Raw genomic sequence first — 20,976 nt, 5'->3', positions numbered from 1 at the left:
GACACGGATTCCCAGGGTCAGAGGAGTGGGCAGGAATGTGCATATCCAGTAGCCTCCTGGGGGACACAGGCCCACTCACTCCTCCAGGGGGTTCAGGTCAAAGCTATCCAGTACCCTGGTAGGGCTCAGGACCCATGAAACTGATCCAGGCAAAGCCGCGGGAAAGCAAAAGCAGGATCTGGAACTGTCTCTGGGCCCGCCCCCACCCCTGAGTCTGGGGAGTTGCTTTCAGGCCTCAACAATAAATCGAATTAAGCGTAATTACAGCCCTGATCCACCATCTCAGTGTAGCCTCCCCAGCGGAGGCGGGACGTGGGGAGGGGTCCCACACTGGGTCCAAACAAATGTTCTTCATCCCTGCCCTCCCCCTGCCCTCCCTGGACAGTTCTCTGGCCACAGGGTAAATGCTCCTCCCCTGAGACTTGCAAAGAGCCCACTGCTGCCGGAGGCAGGGCCTGGCCCAGTCACGTGACTGTCCGAGGTGAGAACTGGGCAGGGCAGGCGCAGAGGCTGCCGGAGCCCTGGGGATAGGGATTGAAGGAAGTCTTCTACACCACTGATGCCGAAATAAGACTTTAATGTGCACAAAGAAACCTCACATTAGTGACAGAGAGAGGAAGGAGGGCGGGGAGGACGGAGGCCTGCCAGGACCCAGGAGGCCCCGGGGGAACCAGAGCTATGGAGACAAAAGCCTTGGGGAAGAGGAGCTGGGGGGAGGGGAGGCAGGAGAGCAGAGGGCTGGGCCAGGTGGGAAGAGGCCCATCCCTTGCTGAGTGGGGGGCAGAGGGCAGGAGCCCAGGCAGAGGCATGCTTTTGCAGCATCAGGCTGGTTGGCATCCGGGCTTCCCCTGCCCTTGACTCTGACCTCCGACCCTTGCCCCTTTACATGTCCTTCCAGGCACTGAAGTACTGGGCCTGTGCAAGGAGAAAAACAGGCTGTCCTGAGGCCACCAGACCCTGCCCACCTCCCCCCTGCCAGGTGCTGCAAGCAACAATTCTGAGTCTCAAGGCCCTGGACAAGGACGCAGCAAGTCCGCAGGCCACTTGGCCACAGTGCTCACCGCCCGACACCCAAGGGGTTGCCGTCCCGCTCTGCCAGGCCACCAGTCACTTTCCCTTGTCTTCGAGAGAACCACACCACTGCTTCCCAGCAGACGTAGTGTGATCCTGTTCCTCGTTCCTCGGGGCGGGAGGGGGAGGCTTGCTCTCCAGCTTTCTCAGAGACTTGTGAAATCTGAGCCCCAAGCCACAGCCTGTGGCCAGTGTGTCAGCCCAAGTCAGAGGTTATGGAGGGAAGGACCAGGAGGGAGTCAGAGGAGAGGCAAGCTGAGAGCCAGGGAGCCCTGCAAGGCAGGGGATGGGGGCAGGGAATGGTTCTTGCAGCCCCAGCTGTCTCCACCAAGGGGAAGAGCGCCCAGCCAGCCCAGCAGGTGCTGAGGCTTGTAGAGATGGAGGCCCGAGGTGGGGGGAGGGGGAGGGGGAGGACAGAGCAGGGCTTGGGGGTGAGGCTGGCTCTGGGCCCTAATTCTGACATTCCCAGGAGTGGCCTATGTGATGGCCTATTTCACCTCTCAGGGCCTCTAGTTAGTTTGCTCATCTGTACAATGGGCTTCTAACCATGGCTGCCTGGTGGGGGTTATGTGGGTTCACTCAATAGCTATAAGCTATACACATGGTGTTACCCTGAGGAGCTGACACCTGAAGGGTGGAGGGTGTTGCTCCAGAAATGGATGGATCAGGGCAGCCGAACAGTGGTCCTCCTACGGGGGCAGGAGGCCAGCCCAGGGCCTGCAGGACAAACGGGCAAGGGTGGACAGCTGGGGTCTCTGGCACTCCTTCTTGGCACTGCTAGCCACACACTGGCACGCCAGCCTGGGCCTTCTCTTCTCTGGAACTGTTTCTCCGCATTTGCCCAGCAGTAGGTTTCTCCCGGTCCCCTCACCCCACCCTGGGGCACTGGATTCCTGACAAGAATGATGGAAGTCCCCAGAGGCATCTCCTCCTTCCCCACCCTTTGCCCCCCGGCCTGGGGCTCAGCAGCTGCCGAGGGGGTGGACGCATACTGCTGACACTGGTCAGCCCTGCCTGACCACTTCCCTCCCCTCCCAGGGCTGGGGGACCGGAGGGGGCACCACCTGGGGCTGGCAGTGGGCCAGCAGCTCTTGCCAACGGATGTAGGTCTGGGTGGCCAGGTCCTTGAGGTTGGTCCTGTGCATGGCCTGGGGGCTCTCCCGGATATGGGTGCTGATGTGGCGGTCCAACTCCATGCAGAGCAGCTGCAGCTCCCCCTGCGGAGGCGGGCGGAGCGCGCGGGCCGTGGGCAGGTGGCCAGCGCATCCGAAGGGCAGGGTGGGGGAAAACAGGGGCAGAGGAAGGGAGCGACATGAGTGAGTGACAGCTGGGAAGTTGGGCAGGAAAAGGAGGAGAGGGCTGGGGCAACGGTTGGGGGGGGGGCTGGGTCAGCACCCAGTGGGACACGGCGGGAGGGGAGAGGCCCTGGCTCCCCTCGGCACCCTCTTTCTTGCCTCCCACTCTCGGCCGCTCCTGACAGCCGGACGAGCTCCATCCTGCTGACTGCTCGCTGCTTGGTGGAAAAGACACAGCTGGGGGCCCCCAGCCCACCCCAGCCTCCTGCGAGACTCACCCATTGGTCTGGAGTGATGTCCTGGCTGCTGACCACCACCCCTGCCAGGGTCAGCAGGCTGTGGCACAGGTAGCAGACCTGGAGAGACAGTGCAGGGAGACCTGCTTCCTAAGTCCCGGCTTTCCCTTCACCGGCGCGCCCTGGGCTCTGAGGGACTCAGCTCACCACGGAGGCCAGCGGCAGGGCCCAGGGAGGCATCTTCCAGGGCGCTGGGTGAGCCGCCACTCTGGGCCCCCTCACTCTGAACCGACCCCACCCCCAGGCAGCCCCCCCAGCTTTCCCTCTAATGAATGGCTCTCTCTGCCACCCAGAGCACACACTGCTCCCGGCTTCTCCTAGGGCTCCAGCAGAGGAAACCCGCTGGGGAGGCACAGAGGCACCCATCCACTGTGACCTGTGCATGCGTGTGACCATGTTTGTGCGTGCTCTGACCCGGGTGCCACTCTCCCCTGTGACACCTTTGTGCAAACAAAGAAGCACCCCCTCTGGTGGGGGGGCAAAGCCCACAGGTGTACAGCTCCTGCTCTGCACCCCTCCTTTGTGAAATGCCACCTGCACACACCTGGCTGTGGCTCTGCCTGACAGCTGACAACCTGTGCCTACATGCGGGGGCAAGGAGGGAGGTGGTTTGGTTGGGCATTCACACACCTTCCCCACCAAATGCACCCTCAGCCTTGCCATGGGATGCTCTCAAAGGTGAACACAGGACAAGGGCCAGTTCCATCTGATTAGAGAGCAGCTTGGTCCCAGGAAACACTGGGACTCTATTGGCACCTGTTCGCTTATGGGACATTCAGCTACTATGTGGAAACAATGAAATGGGGGCCATGGCAAAGATAGGATGCTCCTAACAGGAGAGCGCCGGCTCCTGGCACCCCACCCTCGCCCACAGCCCCCCGCCAGAGGTTCGTCCTGCCTTGTCCCCTTCAGACTCCTCAGGTCTCAGGGAAGACGGGTGGCAGGACTGGCAAACAGGCAGCTCTAGGCGTGAGCCGGGGGCGGGCAGGGGGCGGGGGCGGGGGCAGGCTCTGGAGGGGGCCGGCAGCACTCCAGCTTGGTGATGATGGGGCTGCAGCCCAAAACCCCAGAGTGGTGCGCTGACCACTCTGCCCTCTTAGAGCACCAGGCAGTGCCCAAGAAATGGCAGCAGCTCCTCTGGGCACACAGAGGCCACCCCAGGACGGCACAAAAGCGCTTCTGAGAGCATCTGCCTTGGCGCGATGAAATTTTTTTTTTTTTAAGATTTACTTATTTATTTGAAATGCAGAGTTACAGCTCTACAGAGGTAGAGGCAGAGAGAGAGAGAGAGAGAGAGAGAGAGAGAGAGAGGTCTTCCATCCACTGGTTCACTCCCCATATGGCCGCAACAGCTGGAGCTGTGCTGATTCAAAGCCAGGAGCCAGGAGCTTCTTCCAGGTCTCCCATGTGGGTGCAGGGGCCCAAGCACTTGGGCCATCCTCCACTGCCCTCCCGGGCCACAGCAGAGAGCTGGATAGGAAATGGAGCTGCCGGGACTAGAACTGGCACCCATATGGGATGCCGACACTGCAGGCGGTGGCTTTATCCGCTATGCCATAGCGCCAGCCCTGAACAAATACCATGATGCAAAAGTCGGAGGAAAGAGGCCATCTGGGTCCCCAGTAGCAACCACTGCCCTGCCCAGGACCGGGTCTGTTCAGCCCAACAGCTGGGCTGGCCGGACTGGGACACTCTCCCGCATCACAGGGAAGACCCGGCTGGGGAAAGCCAGGGTGTCGGGCGGGTGGGCTTGCTGGGGAGCTGCTCCCTGCTGGCACGGGCTGTGCTCAGCGGCCCTCGGGGCTCCTTGCTCTAGGCCTGGCCTTCCCTAGGGAGAGACCACAGCCCCGCGTGCCTTAACTAAGACACAGACAGCCACACACGCGGTCATGTCAGAGGGCTGCTGCCTCCAGCAACCTCAGCTGCCCCGCAAACCAAAAGGAGACAGGGTCCTTCTAGCTTTTTTTCCGGGGGGAGGGGGCGTGGTGGGCGTGAGTGGGGAGGAGTGGGTGCAGCTCAGTGTTTGCCCAGAGGAAGTGACTAAGCTAACGCAGGCCTCAAAGGAACGGCAGGATTTGAGGCAAAGATGGCCTTGTAGGGGCGGGGGTGGGCAGATTACAACAGCAGACAGGTCCTGAGGGCTGATGAGAGAAACAGAGGCAGGGCAAGTAAGGACTGCCGGGCCAGGTAGCCAGCTGGGCTGGTGCAGGGACAGGGCTGGCTGCACAGAGTGGGCGGGGGGTGGGGTGCGTGCTGGGTTGGTGGGTGGATAACGGGGACCCTGGGGCAGCAGGAGACAGAGTCTGTGCCAGTGTGAAGAGTGGCTCCCCCGGGCAGAGGGCCCGCGCTACGTCCTTTCTCATCCCCGGACTTTTTCTTTAAGGTGATGTCTCTGCCCTGCGTGCTTTCACTCTCACGACCACAATACAAGGAAAGCGTGTTTGTTTTCATTGTAACTACACACTGCCCACTCACTGCACCTAAGCACCGGGGCACCGAGGGTAAAGCACTTGCCCTTGAGTGAGCTGCCCGTGAGAGCAGCAAAGAAAAGAATCCAAAGGCCAGGGCCATGACGTAGTGGGTAAAGCCGCCGCCTGCAGTGCTGGCATCCCATATGGGCGCTGGTTCGAGTCCTGGCTGCTCCACTGCTGATCCAGCTCTCTGCTGTTGCCTGGGAAAGCAGTGGAAGATGGTCTAAGTCCTTGGGCCCCTGCACCCACGTGGGAGACCCGGAGGAAGCTCCTGGCTTGGGATCGGCCCAGCTCTGGTTGTTTCATCCATCTGGGGAGTGAACCAGTGTATGGAAGACCTCTCTCTCTGCCTCTGCCTCTCTATAACTCTGCCTTTCAAATAACTAATAATAAAAACAAATCTTTAAAAAAAAAAAAAAAAAAAAAAAGAAAGAAAAAGAATCCAAGCAAGGGCAACAGAGCCCCAGGGGGTGTGGGGATGGCTGGGTGAGACAGCCTTGGGCCATATGCAGAAGTGGGGAGACGGGGACCCTGCACCTCTCAGACACCTGCACCTCTCAGACACCTGTCATGGGGAGGCACCCTCCCAGCATGGGGCAGGCCGCAGCCCAGAGGAGGGGTCTCGGCTGTGGAACTTTTCTCCTTCTGGGAGGAGGCATGGCCAGAGCTGAGGGACGCTCTAGGAAGACCGGGCCATTCACCCCGGCAGTGGGGACTGACTAAGCAACAGAGCCAGCACGTGAGCGGCTCTGGTTTCACAACTCGCTTCCTTTGCTGATCCCCACGATCGAATCTGCAGGGAAAATCCCAGGAAAACTATTGTGAACAGTGTAGGGGGCAGAATAGCAAGTACGGGGTGCGCGTCCGGAAGGAGAGCCCTAGGGACCTCCTCATGGAAGCACTTTCTCCAGAGGGGAAAACCAGGCGCCGGCCAGCCCTGGCCTGCAGGCCACTGCCTTTCCCCTGGTGCTCCAGGGCACTTGGAGGTGGACCCACGTGAGGGGAGGCCCCTTTAGGAGTATTTTGACCCAGTTTAAAGGGACCAGGTTCCACCCGTGGCCAGAACTCATGACCTGGACAGCAGCGGAGCCAATGCCCTCCCTTGGGGGCACGCGGGGAGCTTGGCCCTAGCTGGACTCCCCTGTTTTTGCTTCTGAAAAAGGGTTTCCTAATTGGCACAGGACACACAGAGCCCCATCTCCTGTTGCCTCCCACAGCCCCATGGTCTTGAAGGTGAGGAGCGGGAGGAGGGGGTCCGATCTGGTCCAGACGAAGCGTACAGTCAGGCCTGGCCCCTTCTGAACTCCCCCACCCCCAACCAGTGTGAAGGGCGGAGGAGCCAGCCATTAGCAGAAACCAGGGGCTCTGCCCCAGGAGTTTCCCCTGGAAACGCTGGTTAAAGTTGGGAGACCGGAGGGCGAGGAGCGTGGGGCAGGCAGGGCTGGGCGAGGGAGGGGCCGTCACTCCTCCTGGGGTGAACAGCCAGGTGCCAGCGCCACACACTCGCTGCTCCCTTCCTGGTCTGACCAATCCCTGAACTCTGGCAAGCCTGCTCCTGTCCTGGCTGGCACCGCAGAGACCCAGGCTGCAGCTTCCCTGTGTAGCTCAGGAAGGGGTGGCCGCTGGGCAGGTGCACGTAACGCAGTGACCCCTGCCTGCGTGCCTGCCCTGTCCATTCCCTCCACTGCTACGAGCCTGAGGCGGTCCCTTCCAGGTCTCAGTGTTGGGGGAAGTCAGTATGGCTTCAGGGTGAGCCCCCTGTGGCTGGTGGCGGCTACACTCGTCCGGGCCTCAGGATCTTGTCTGCCAGGTCCCTGACCAACCCAGACAGCCCAGCTCCTTCTGCGCAGGACATGAGTCGAGGCTGGGAAGTCCCGATGGGAGATGGGACCCGGGAAACCTCAGTCAACATCGTGGGAAGACGCAGTCTGCAGGCAAGGAGAGCGACGTGCCTGAACCCAGCACCGACAAGACAAGGCAGGGACAGCCTCTGTAGCCGCTGCCAGCAAGGCCTGCAGCTCCTGTTGCCTGGGTCTCCCCAGAGTCTGGGGGTTATTCCCAGCAACCCCGTGCGGGCTGCCTCATTCCTGGCTCCCCTGCCTTAAACGGGGAGGAGTGACAGCGAGCAGCCTGCTTGGCCTTGTCACCCGCAGAGGGGGAGATGACCAATGACTCCCAGCTTCGTTTGCGCTGGTTTTGACCCCAGGAACCGCCAGCCAAGTGTTCCAGCTCAAGCGGGATCCATTCTCAGCACTTCTGACACAGAGCAGAGGGAAAATGGGTGGGCATTTCCCAGGAACTCCATACTCTAGAAAATTCCCCTCCAGCGATTGCCAAGGGAGCAGGCTGAGGCCCGGCGTATTTACGCTGAACATGGGTAGAGAGGAGGGGAGAGGCTGTCCCCGGAAGCTACTCGCACGTCACAGTTCCTCCTGCCGCAGGTCACGACCAAGCCCTTTCCCTGGAGGCTGCCCAGGCACGGTGGGCACGGCAGACCCTGCAGGAGGACCCTGGGAGAGCAGCTCTGGGGCAGCTGCAGGCTGGGGGCAGGGGAGAACGGAGGCTGACCCAAAGGACGTGGCTCTCCCAACCACGCTGCTGACACGCAGGGGCTCACCCCACAGGGGTCCCTGGCTCTTGCTCAGGGAGTTGGCCCTGAATGCCTGCTGATGCCCAAGCCCTGGGACAGGAAGGTCCCAGTACAGCCTCCTTCGTTTTCACCTTTCCAGTGCAGCCCTGCCTGCTGACAGATCCCGAGAGAGGATCTGTGCCCCACCTGCCAGCATCGCCACCCGTGGGTCCTCTCAGGGATTCAGATGCAAGCACAGGTAGATCAGCACTAGGGCAGCTGTTTGGCATGGCGGCTATGCCTGCCTGGGACGCCTTCATCCCATGTCGGAGTGCCTGGGTTCGAGGCCCTGCTCCACTTTCAAGTCCAACGTCCTGCTCATGTGCACCCTGGGAGGCAGAGGTGATGGCTCAAGTACTTGGGTCCCTGTCATGTCCAGGGGAGACCTGGATTGAGTCGCAGGCTCCTGACTTTGGCCTTGCCCAGCCCTAGCTGTCACAGGCATTTGGGTAGTAAACCAGTGGATAGAACACCTCTTTCTGTTCCGCTGTCTCTGCCTTTACAATAGATGAAAAATAAAATAAGATGAGCTCCAGAAGACAACTAGCCTGGGAAAGACTGAAGCTGTGCTGGCCTGCCTTGGGCCATTTCAGGCTCAAGGCTAGGTCTGGGTCATGGGACTGCCTTTCCCCTTTGTATTAAATGGAAGCCTCCAGCATCCGTTCACAGTGTCCTGACCCAGTGGGGCGCAGAGAGGGCCTGGGGACCCTCATTTTACAACACACGTGGAAGCTGAGACTTGGGGAGGTCCCCTGCCATGCATGACATCGTGCCAAGTAAGGGCAGGTGTGGCCACACACAGGTGGCTGCTCTCACACCTCGTCCAGACAAGCTTCCCATGTGTGCAAGGGAGCATGCGATGGGGGCGGGGAGGGCCTAAAGGGAACTGACGCTGGGGAGACAGCCAACCGCTGTGTACGCGGCAACCAGAGCCAGGGCCTCCTAGAGGCCTGGCGGATGGCGGGCGGGCGGGGGGGGGGGGTGCTGGAGTGCTGCCCGGGGGTGGGGGTGGGGGTGGGAGTCTTGTTAAGCTTCAACCCCCAAGGGCATGGCCAGGTACTCTACCACAGGTGGAACAAACAACAACAATCATTAGCCATGAGTAATCCCAAGCTGGCTACCTGCAGGCCCTGGGAGGGAGCCAGCGCTTGGCCAGCCAGTGCGTCCATCAGCACGGGCAAGCAGGGAGGCACATCCCACAGCCCCTGCCTCCATCTGTACTCATCCTGGAGTATGGTGACACCCACCATCGTCCCCAGGATGCCACTTCTCCCCAGACCCCGCCAGCATGCTGCATGACCCACAGCCTGTTGACGCAGCTCCTCTTCCAAGGTTACACCCCCTGAGCATGGATTTGGCAGGCACTAAAGAAGCAAGGGCTGTATTTGAAGTTCTGTTCTTAAAGGAAAGCTGATGTTGGAAGCGCCTCTGGCCAGGACAGGTCAGCAGTCGTAATTCCTGGTGAGCAGGAAATGACAAGGACACAGGGAAAAGAGGCGGGTGACGTAACACTTCTTCCTAGTCTCAGGTCCCTGAAGACACTGGGCCAAGAGGCCAGAGAGCAGCCGTCACGGGAGGGGCCTGCTGGCTCTCCTTGGAGCTTGCTAGACTGGACACTCAGTTCTGTCAATGAAAGCGCTTGTTTGGGTGTGGGGGGTGGGTGGAGCAGGAAGGAGGCCAATTTAGGGTGATGGGAGACAGGCTGGCAGCATCTGGACAGGAACCGGACTTCCGGCTCAGCTGTAGGAATGGCCGCAGCGCGGAAAGTGGCTCTCGGGGCCCAGCTGGGTGCAGAGCGTGCGCTCTCTTCCCAGGCTGCCGGAGGACTGCAACGACCCAGCATGCATCCCTGCTCCCCTGCACCCCAAGCTTCCCAGACAGTGAGTTCAGAGATCTGAGAGCCCCTCACAGTGGGATTCCCTTTTAAAGCTCTATCCCAGACTTGTGATTGCGCACCCTCAGTGGCTCTGGCTCCTGCTCTCCGTACTGAGGACAAACAGGGAACGAGGAGCCCACGGCACAGTGGCTTGGGGTGGGAAAGAGCTGGGGGCTGGGGCTTTTTTCTTCCTGTGCATGCACTGCGGGGGGTGACCGCTGAGTGCTCCCCCCATTCCTGCATCTGCTGCGGGACGAGCTGAGAGGCTGGGGGAAAGCTGCCTGGAGGGCTCCCACCAGTCCACCCTTCCTCTCTTGGCTTCCTGCTGCTGCTGCTGCTGCCGGTGATGGGAGGTGACAGGCGAGACTTGTGGGCTCTTCCTGCTTCTCCAGCTGGAACCAGCAACTTTTTATAACAAAGATTTATTGGGGGCAGGTGCCATGTCACAGTAGGTTAATCTTATGCCTGTGGTAACGGCATCCCATATGGACGCTGGTTCTAGTCCCGGCTGCTCCTCTTCTGATCCAGCTCTCTGCTGTGGCCTGGGAAAGCAGTAGAAGATGGCCCCAGTCCTTGGGCCCCTATACCCACGTGGGAGACCCAGAAGAAGCTCCTGGCTCCTGGCTTTGGATTGGTGCAGCTCTGGTCTTTGCGGCCACCTGGGGAGTGAACCAACAGACGGAAGACCTTTCTCTCTGTCTCTCCCTCTCACTATCTGTAACTATCTCTCAAATAAATACATAAAATCTTTTAAAAAAGATTTATTTTTGAAAGGCAGAGATAGAGAGAGAGATGGGAGGCTATCTTTCATCCACTGGTTCATTCCCCCAAATGGCTGTAATGGCTAGGGCTGGGCCAGGCCAAAGCCAGGAACCAAGAGTTTCATCCAGGCCTCCCATGTGGGTGCAAGGGCCTGAGTACTGGGGCCATCTGCCACTGCGATCCCAGGCACAATAGCAGGAAGCTGGGTTGGAACTGGAGCAGCCAGGACTGGAACCGGTGCCCATAAGGGATGCTGGCACTGCAGAGAGAGGCTTAGCCTTCTATGTCACAGCACTGGCCCTGGGACTAGCAACCCTGACCCCAAGGGGACGTGGACTGGAAAACTCAGCTCTGCCAGTGACCCAGCGAGGGGCAGGATTCTCGGCACACGTGTGCGTACATGTGTGACATGAGTGCTTAGGTGAGCACATGGCTTGTGTGAGTGATGGGAACCAGCCTGAGTATTCGCATGGCCACCCTCCCAGAGCAACGGCATCCTTAAAAGCCAAGGCTTCCTCCATCCTCCTCATCTTGCTCCCTAAATTGTCTGCAGGAGCGTTGGCCCAGCTGAAGCTCGGAAGTGCCGCCCTCCTTGTACCCCATGGGGACACCAGAGTAAGGCCAGTGCTCCTGGCTAAGAGCAGGAAAGATGGGACAGCCAGTTCCTGGGCTTCCAGCACCCTTCCCTGTCCTCTGTGAGTGTGTCCCAACCTCTCACCTCCTACACTCAGGCCAAGTGGTTCCATGGTGGTGACTTCAGCTGACCCAATGGATGGACACGTGACCCCAGGCTAGCCAATCCCTGGATCCCAGCCTGACTTTGTAATTGGCTTAGAGATGGGCACATGACCCAGGCAAAGCACTGAGAGTTGACTCTGGGGCTCTGGGGAAGACACTAGGGCAGCAGCTCTTTTTTCCCCTATAGCTGGGGTTGCTAAGTTCTTCACAACCGAGAGGGGAGAGCTGGCCTGGGACATATCGAGGGACGGAGCCAGGGAGTGGAGGTAGTGACCCCGACTCCTGACACAGTTCAGCCCCTGGACTGGGTGAAGCTGATAAGCTGTCCCAGGACAGCCCAGGGTCTGCATTTCTGTCAACTGCAGAGGCCTGGCAGAGACGGGGGAAGAAGGGACACAAAAGGTGGACAGGCAGAGAGCAGTCGAGAAGGCTGGGGTCTGCCCGGCAACTGCTGCTCCAGTCTGAGGACAGTGTATGTGGGACCCTCCCCCACCTTCCTCAGTCCTCTGGAGGACGTAGGAAGCCCTGCCCCTCACCCACTTGGGGCTGGCTCCGGCCTGGGAGGGAGAAGAGGGAGAGAGGCGGGCTTGGTGCAGGGGAGGCGGGGGAAGGGTCCCTCCTGGCAGGCTGCACCTGCTCAGGCTCAGGCATTTCAATGGCAGCCGCGGGGACACGGCTGAGAAGCTCTGGCCCGGCCGTCGCAGGTGACTCGGCTCAGGTGGGTGAAGCAATGTGTGCCTTGCTTTGAGGAAGCTGAGTGTAAGGGGGTTTCTGGGGAAGACACGCATTGCCGGGGTTCAGAAAGTGGGACTGGAATTGCAGGGCTAAAGCCGTGTGGATCAGGCAGGGCTCTGTGGATGGCAAAGTTTGAGCCAGGATCTATTTCTCCCTCGATCAGGATGGTAGGAAGACCGTTCACAGAATCATGTGCTAGAGGCTAAGCTGGGGACCCCAGGAGGACTGGGCCCAGGTAGGGCAGGACACACAGCAGGCCCAGATCCTGCCAAGGCCTCAAGCCAGCTGGGCTTGCACCAGCCTGCCCTCCCCGGCTCAGCTCTGTCACTTCGAGCCCTGCTCATGCACTGGCAAGGCAGCTGGAATGCCTGGGACCTCAGCAAAGCTGGCCTGGGCCACGACCTCGCACGGCCTTGGCGTGTTCAGAGAAAACTGGCCGCTTCCCAGATCTGCAGAGGTCTCCCTGCTCCGTTTCGGGAGGGCTTCCTAGAGGCCAGCGCCCTCTCTTTGAGGTTTATGTCTGGAGATGTCCACTGCTCATCATGCTGGCAGAAGTCAGACACAGCCAACCACAGACTAGCTGGGGGAGGGACCACCTCCTTTCCCCTCCTCCAAGCCAGTCTGCTTCCTGGCAGCCCTCCTAATGTTGGCCTGGGCTCACCCTACAGTGCACCGTGAAGGGCAGGAGGGAAAGAACTGGCACTCGCAGGAGAAAAGACAGAGACTGGTGGGGAGGGGGCCCCGGAGGCTCCAGGCTCTACTTGTCTTTCAGGGTAACACACAGGGCAAGGGCCCATGGGCCCTTGCTGGGTGAGAGTGCCATCGAGAGAGAGAGAGGTCAGAAGCAAGGACAGCAGGGCCACAGGGCAGCAGCACCCTCCCTGCCCCACCCCTGCAGGGAGACAGGCCTCTCCCCGCCACAACCTCCCATTAAGGCGGCTCTTGGCAGGGTCACCAGCCACAGGGACAGACAGCTGCAGTCTGCAGGAGCCGCAGCCAGCGCAAAAGCAGTAAAACTTGTTGGCCAACTCTCTCAACACCAATGGCACACCGCGCAGACACACAGGAGGTACACACCACCACGTGCTCACGCACGCATACCCTCGGCGGGGAGCTGCACAAACACCCAGGGTGAGCTCCAAGGTGGCCGCACGGCTGTGTGCCCTTTATCCTAGCATCACCCAACCCCCCGGAAAATCAACCCTTCACAGGCGTGCTTGTGTGACGGAAGAGCCACCGTTCAGGCTCAGGAGCCTAGATCCCGGGGACCTGGATGCTGTGCATGGAGAAAGTCTACTGGTGCCTGCCTATGGGTCCCGTCACAGCCGCAGATTTAACTATCTGGGCAAAAACTTCCACGGTGCCCAAAGATCCCGTTTCCATATACTGCCCCAAACTCTAAGAGGGAAAAAAATCCCATGGCTAGACAAGGCATCTGTGTAGCCAAAGGCACGAGGCAAAGCAAGAAATAACAGGCCAGAGTGGCAAACAGGGCCAGGATGGGCAACGGCACGTTTAACTGGACCAAAATGTCAATAATTTCAATAAAGGTGAATGAACCGTGACCCCGGCCTTGGACAGAACACAGCTAGACAAAATCTGGCCCCACAAGGCTTCTGTGAGTCAGCTAAAAGAAAAGCAAATGGCCCAGGAAACCTCTGGCTCCGGGTTGGAGGGCTGAGCTGGTAGCTCTGAGGAGACAGTGGCAAACTGAATCAGGTTACGCAATGTTTGTCTGCCTGGGGCCAGAAGGACGGTGTCCCCCAGTCCAAGCCTGGGAAGGCGCTTGCCTCTTGCAGAACTGGGATCCAGGGGCCAAAGGCAAGCTCTTGGAAGCCAAATCTCAGCGCATCAGACTCTCCTGTATGAAAACATCCTCCCTCCCACAGCTCCTCTGCAAACAGTGCACCTGCCTCTCCCTGGGCTGGACCAGACCTCACGCATCACTCCCACCTACATGTTCCTTCTTCTCCAGGACAGCCTAGCTACAAGCAAGCCAGCACAGGACGACCCCCTAGAACTGCCAAGGGCTCAGCACTTTAAAACGCCAACGCCATTATCATGGTTTTGTCTAAGAGGACGTTCCATAGGCGCTCTTATGTTCCATACAGTCCTGGCCATGATTCACTCAGTGACTTTGACCACGCTGAGACAGACAGCACAGGAACCCACGCCCGCACTGCCTCCCCTCCTGCTCCCCCCTACCCCCCCCCCACTTCCCCGCCCCCTCCAGGCAGTGTTGCTGTAGGAGCATGTTGCTTCTTTTGTCAAAGTACTTGGAGGTTAGCTTTCCCAGGCGGGAGCCTCACTAGCTTATAATTAGAAACAATGTGCGTGATTGGTTCTCTCATTATGTAGGTAACACTTCTGAAGTTGGGGGCCTCCGACAGAAGCCTAGGCCATAAACTCTTGCAACCTCATGGGGAGACTGGTCAGGTGGCGTGCACAGGGAGGGAGGTTTCCAGAATGGGGGCCAGAGTGGATGGCCAGAACAGGGTGGAAGAAGACAGATTGGAGAGGGAAAGGAAGGAGGATACAATTCATTCATTCATTCATCTAGCAGCAAAAATAGGATGCAACAGTGCGAGGCACCAGCTGTACCCGTGGTCTCGCCACATAGCCAGACAAGTAAAGGGAGCCAATGAAGTCACATCACGTCCTGGGCACCAGGGAGCCGCTCTCCCAGCCGCTTCCCAGAGGGAGGGCGGTGCCTGGACCAGGGCCTGGGGCGGGGAGAGGAGGTGGGGAGACAGGGGAGAGAAGCTGGGCAGAAATGTTTATTTGCAGGCCTGGAGGAGGGCTGTGACCCGCAGTTTAGGGCAGGAAATCTCCCAGACAGGAGGGGGCAGGGCAGGGGGATGGGAGGCATCAAAAGGCAGATGGCCCCCGCCAGCAGCCCCAAGGCTTGGGAGAGTGGCCGCTTCCCCCAGGCCCTGGCCTCAGTTTCCTCACTGTACTCGGAGGGGAAAAAAAGGCCAAGACTTTGAGCTCCACGGATGAAAGGCTCAGCCACAGCCCAGACCACCGCTCCCGTAAAACAGCGCGGGCGACGCCGGCCGCTCTTTTTGGCTGGTGAGTAGGGTGATCCCCTCTTTGAAGATGAAACGTGCTCAGGCCTAATGAGGAGTCGGGCGGCTGGGGCTGAGGTGGGAGCTGGGCCCAGGCACCTGCCCCACCTAGCTCCTCCCAGCCCAGGCCTTGTGTGTGTGTGTGTGTGTGTGTGTTGCACACTCTTTCCTCCCGACCGCCCACTGCTCCTGCCTCCTCCTCTCCTTCCCTCCTCCGCCCTTGACTGCAGTGCTGCTCATTCAGAGGCAGAAGTGGAGGGGGTCCAGCAGGTTCTAAGGTGGTCTCTGGCTGTGGTAAGGGCACATTCTGAGATCCACCCCTTCTGTTCCCAGGCCAGCATCCCCTACATCTTTGGGACACTCTGCTGGGACGTGCTGGCCTCTGTGTTTCCGGGTCAAAGGCGTCCTCATCTACCTGTGTGACAGGATAAAGGACACCCCGGCCGCTCACTGCCCCTGCGCCCCCCCCCCCCCCCCCAGCCAGGCTGCTGACCAGACATGTCCTGCCTCAGGGCAGGCTCAGGACCACACGGGGCCCAAGGGAAGTCTCCAACCTGGCAAAGGCCACATGGCTGCCTGATGGGGTCGGGGGCATGCTCCCGGCTCAGCCAGACCAGACACGACCTCTCTGTTTCTCCCTTACTCGGCCCCTCCCTTGCATCCGGCTCACGAAGACCCCACCCTGGGGCTGGCCCAGCCTCCAGGACCAGCTCCTGTTTCCTGAGGGATCCTTGGCAGAGCAGAAGGGCCTGTGGCAGCGGCGCACACTCTCCTGGGAGGAAGAAGCCTGGGAAGGGACTAGTATTAGGCACATGTCAAAGATAACGTTGCCGACACATTCCGGAAGAAGAGCGTGCACCCCGGGACTATCACATCTTCCTAATGGACCCTGTGTGTTCATTAAGTAATTAATTCATTTATCTGATTTGCACAGTGATGCCCAAAGATTGGGCTTCTGGAGCGTCAGCATCCACCTTCCTAAATTAGGGAGATCTCTATCTGCACTGCTCTCCTTGGGTTTCTAGGGATAGACGCCCTCACTGAGATGCACCCCCCACCCCGGCTCTAAGATTCACCCCCAGGGGCCCACAGGCCTCCCAGTTCAAACCCCACAACCTCCAGGCCCACGGGGGGTTCCTTGTTGCCCCTGATTTCCACCAATGCATGGCTTTCAAGGAAGCTGGGCAAGGTCTGGAAAACCAATGAGGAAGAGTCGGGGCAAAGCCAAGGACTTGGCCTCAGGAACAAGCACGGTGAAGGCCGACAGGGGGCCAGGCCCAGCTCTGTCCTACCAAACAGGATGGCAGCCTCCCATCTCTACACATCCCTGCCCCTCCCCTCCATGGCTGCCGCCATCCCCCACCCGGCTGCACACTGCAGCACTGCAGCTCCCCCGTCCCCTCAACAGAGCCACGCCAGGCTGCAGAGGGTACCGCGCAGGGCCAGGCGTGTGTTCCCCTTGCATGCCTGTGCACACGGCATCCTCGGCGCCCGTGTGAGCAGCACGGTCAAGGGCACTAATGATAGGCCTTGGAGAGATGATGAGCACCTCCCTTCCATGGAGGGAGGCAGCCGCTGGTCTCTGTCCTGGCATGGCCCCAGGGCCCTGGGAGGACTGGCAGCCGCTGGACCCGCAGGCTGTACAAGGCAGACAGCCCTGCCTTCCCTGTGGCTTGCGAGGGCGGTGCCAGGCAGGTGCTGGGTGCTCACCTTGTGGTCTAGCTCAACACCGGTCATTGGCTGTTGCTTCTGGCAGGGTGGCAAAGGATCCGAGCCCAGGCACTGCCCGAGGGATGACGGCCTCATGAGGCTCAGGAGCCGGCTGAGCAGCGACAGCTGGGGAGGACGGAGAAGGGAGGCTGTCAATCACAGAGGGTGGCACGGCAAGTGCTCGGGGTGCTCCAAGGACACACTGGCTGGCGGCAGCGGGTCAGAGACCCGGGGGCACGTCTCACCTGCGAGCTGCGTGGGACTGAGTGATCTCACCTGGAACACGGCCCACACACCTTGTCCCTGGGAGAGGAGGGTCACACCCAGTGCTGGGCACATCGTGAGCCCTCTATGAGGCGAGCCAGGCAATCTGCTGAGGCTTACGGTTGAATCCGCTTCCCTGAGGAACCGAGGGCCAAACAGCGGTCTCCTCTGGCACTGGCAAGGCGCAGCCCCCTCTCTGCACAGCCCCCAGTCTTCATACATGCCGAGGAGAGACCGTGCGCTGGGCCCTGCCTGTCCCTCGCGGAGAGCGAGGCCTGCGCTCATCGTCTGTCTGCCTTGCATGTTCTGTGGGTCCTCTCCCCTCTCCCCGCACCCTGCTCCTTCCTTCTAGAGAAAGCCGGAGGGGGGAAAAAAAAAGCAAATCCAAACATCAGATCCTTTTACCCATAAAGAGCTTCTAACAAAAAGGGACCAGGACTTTCCCCAATATAAACACGACTTTCTTGCCCAACAAAATGACTAAACATTGTGTACTATCACCCAACACCTGTGTTCGGTGTTCTCTGAGGGTCTCAAGAACTGTCCTTTTACGGCCGGGCTGTTCACGTGGGGATTCCCCACCAAGTCCTGCGGATGTGTCACTTCATCCACTGGCCGGCCACTCCCTCCCCATTTAGTTTTTAAAGAACTGCCCACCCTCCCCAAACAGGCAGGTTCTGAGCCCCTGGGCAGAGTCTGCAGCCAGCCCCTCCTTTCAGGCCCAGCCTATGCACCCCATCTGAGCAGCCTGGGGGCACCCCCAGCAAGGACTGCCCAGCTGCCCTGGAGCATGGCCAGGGCAGAGGCCGTGGGGTTCCTGGTCCCTGGTCTTTGTGAGGCCACATGCAACCCTTGGGGCAGCGGAGGATGAAAGATGTACCCTCTCCTTAGATCTAGCAGGTGCGGGTGGCTACGGGCTAGGGACAGAGCCCCCTCCTGCAGGCCCAGTTCCCTGCTTGAGCCCAGCCCGAAGGCACACCTGGCTTCCTCCAGTGACTCACTGGCAGACACCTGCTCAGCACCTCGGCCGGCCTTAAGCTCAGACAGCCCGCAAGAACAGCTGGGCTGGAGCCTAGGAGTCAGGTGGGACTTGGCCCTTGAAAGGGGGCCAGGGCTTCTTGGCTTAGTGTCTGATCCCTTCCGAAGGGGAGAGGCAGGGGGAAGGAGAGGGAAGGTTCTGGTTGAAGAGAGGCACCATCTGGGGCTTCACCAAACCCGGAGCCGCGCCGCCTCGTTCAGGCTTCCCAAGTCTGGGGTTAGTTTCCAAAACAGCCCTGCTCGCCCAGAGCTCACAGCTGTGCAAGCACAGGGGCCTGGCCCTGCAGCCCACGCCCCCAGAGCGGCCCTCGGGGGCGAGCAGGCAGGCAAGCCTCACCCGGACAGGGACCTTCCCTGCTGCGGGAGCCCTGGGCGGGGCTGGCCAGGAGAAGCACCGACAGCTTGCTGGCTTCTGTGTTTTTCCTTTCACTCCACGAAAACAGCTTCCTTGTGCTCAGCAAGCTGCCGCCCCTGCGAGCTGATTGCTAATTTTCTTTTGTTTTCAGCTCAGGCCGTTCCCAGCCGGCTTCTCTACTACAGGCAGGCCCCCTTCCGGCACTGCACGAGGGCTGGTTTGGGCCATGTGGGTTCCCAGCAGGATTGGGGAGGACCAGCGCTTTCCCTCCCCCCCCCTCCATCCCCAAACACTGGGGTGCATTAGGGCAGACACACCTTGGGGCAAGAAGCAAATGATCACCCAGGAAGATAGCACTGCAGAACCTTATCAGATGCCTGGCAGGAGGAGGCAGATTCTGGCTCCAGAGAGCCAGCTGTCCACACAGCCTGTTGCTCTTGCGCTTGAATCCTGGCAGGGGCTCCAGTGCGCACAGGGCTGGTGGGCCCCGTGACTTACTGCTGTTCCCTGGAGCCTGTGCCCAGGCACTGCGAAGCCGCCCCCTCCTCCTTCGCTCCCACCCACCTTTTTTCAGGTAGGCCTGCTGGAGCCCTGCATCCAACACACTGCAGTCAGTGGGCAAGGGCAGGCCTCTGACCCCGAGGAGGCTCCCTGCCTCAGTTTCCCCAGCTGTAAAGTAGAAATCATCACAGGAGCGCTCAGCGCCTAGGGCTGCTGTGAGGGGTAGGCACGTAGGTTGTCTCCCAGGACCCAGCAGGGGCTGTGTGAGCGAGAGCTGCACTGTTGTAGCAGGCAGAAGGGAGGAAGGGGCAGTGCACAGGCACAGTGGTGGCATGAGAGACCCAGGGGCTGGCTGGCCCCTGAGGAGGGCTGAGAACCGGCTGCAGGGGGCAGCGCGTGGCGATGCTGGGAAAGCGGAAGTGCAGGCTGGATGGTGGCGGCTATGGGGGACAGAGTGGCTCTTTGAAGGCGAGCTTCGGGAAGATCCGTCTTACAGGCCCGACTGGAAAGGGGAGTGCCTGCAGCCTGGAGACCAGGGAGAGGCCCGAGTGGCCCGGGGCTTGCAGTGGAGATGGGGAAGCGCTCGGCAAGGCCATGGGCAGGCCCCTGCTGGTCCGCCCCAGCTCTGCAGCTGCCTCGCATCTCTGGCTCCCTCTCCTCTCTGCAGGACAAGCACGGACTCATCCTCAGAGCCCTGGCTTGGGGCACCACAGGGAGAAGCTGCCTTGGTGTCCCGGGGCACATTTAGTCACAGCGGCCGCAGCCGGCTGGCTCACCCCTCTCTCCTGAGGAAGTCTGGGTACTGTCTGCCCGGGGCCTGGGCTGCCTAGCTGGTGTCTGCTGAGCAGGTGGGCCGTCTGCTGTGGTGGAACAGCCCTGGGGGCCAGGGAGTGCAAAGCTGCACTGGAGCTGGGTGGGCCCCTGTCAGGTGGCAAGACACCCAGCCCTTGGGAGCCACTGAGACCTCTGGGGCCACTTCCCCATGGGGGAGGCCCTTGTCACTCTCCTCGGTCTCCTGCCCCTCCCCTCCTCAGCCCAGCCCCTCCTCCCTGAATGCCTCCCCTGGGTCTCCACTGGGGATGCACGCTCTCCACACTTCCCTCGCTCTCCCTGCACAGGCTCTGGCCAAAACAACCCAAACCAACACAAACCGCCAAGCCCTGAACTGGCCCTGCCCCTGAGCGACCCTCTGCCCGTCCAGTCTTTTCGGCGATGCTCCTGGCGGATCTGTCCCCACCCTGCTTCCCCGCCTCCAGCCCAGGACACTGTGCTCTGCTCTCCGTCAGGCTGGGTGACCCCTCTGGACAATGCTACTGCCATTCCCCCAGGCTGCTCTCTGGAGTCCTGTGGACGCCCCCCGCTGCATCTCTGCAGCCTGTGCCCCTCACAATGTCGTTGGGCCTCTCTGCTCTCCCCTCTTCACAGGGTTACCTGTGAAGTGACCCTGCTGCAGGTCACCTCCTCACTCACCCCCCACCCTCTGCCAAGGCCGCGGCCTGGGGACACCCGGACATTGTCTGCTCATCCCTCAGGCAGGCACTGCCTCCCTAGGGTGCGCCAGGCCCTGTGCTAGGTATTGAGGGGCAGCCAGAGAGCAGGGATGCTGAACAAGTAAAGAAGGAAGTACCGGGGCCAGCACTGTGGCTTAGTGGGTTAATCTCTGCCTGCAGCACCGGCATCCCATATGGGTGCCAGTTCTAGTCCCAGCTGCTCCTCTTCCCATCCAGCTCTCTGCTATGGCCTGGGAAAGCAGTGGAAGATGGCCCAAGTGCTTGGGCCCCTGAACCCATGTGGGAGACCTGGAAGACGCTCCTGGCTGCAGATGGGCACAGCTCTGGCCATTGTGGCCATTTGGGAAGTGAACCAGCGGATGGAAGACCTCCCTCTCACTATCTGTAACCCCACCTCTCAAATAAATAAATAAAATACAATAAAAAGGCAGAATCAGGAGGTGGATGCCCAGTTAATTTAAGACAGTGTGGCAGACAGAGCTGGGGCATATTGGGTTGGGAGGTCAGGAAGGCCTCCCGGAGGAGGTGACATTTCAGCTGGTGGGAGAAAGACAAGAAGTTCCAGCTGCGCCAAGTCCTGTCTTGGTCTCAGCCATACAGCCCAGCCTGGCCTGTGGACGTGCTGGAACATCCTGCCAGCAGTGAGGGCAGGCGTG

General features: G+C 60.3%; 1 protein-coding gene across 15 annotated transcripts in view; it reads right to left on the bottom strand.

The window, feature by feature from the left end:
- Window positions 1-557: 557 nt before the first annotated feature.
- The window catches only part of FAM178B (family with sequence similarity 178 member B), a 117,644-nt gene continuing 97,225 nt past the window's right edge, over window positions 558-20,976 (bottom strand). For 5 of the 15 annotated variants that reach the window (XM_051835736.2, XM_051835718.2, XM_051835729.2 and 2 more), the window contains 5 exons: window positions 16,652-16,777; window positions 5,177-5,333; window positions 2,645-2,722; window positions 2,136-2,288; window positions 558-915 (listed from right to left, as the gene is read on the bottom strand). In XM_051835736.2, coding sequence (XP_051691696.2) covers window positions 677-915; window positions 2,136-2,288; window positions 2,645-2,722; window positions 5,177-5,333; window positions 16,652-16,777 — 753 coding nt within the window. In that variant the 3' untranslated portion in view covers window positions 558-676. Of the gene's footprint in view, window positions 916-1,682; window positions 1,789-2,135; window positions 2,289-2,644; window positions 2,723-5,176; window positions 5,334-16,651; window positions 16,778-20,976 lie in introns of those variants that run through there. The other 10 variants (XR_011386481.1, XM_008253681.4, XM_017339852.3 and 7 more) reach the window with 6 other exon arrangements.

Source organism: Oryctolagus cuniculus, chromosome 2, assembly GCF_964237555.1.
Source record: "Oryctolagus cuniculus chromosome 2, mOryCun1.1, whole genome shotgun sequence".
Taxonomy (NCBI): domain Eukaryota; kingdom Metazoa; phylum Chordata; class Mammalia; order Lagomorpha; family Leporidae; genus Oryctolagus; species Oryctolagus cuniculus.
This window is presented reverse-complemented; position numbering and strand designations above follow the sequence as displayed.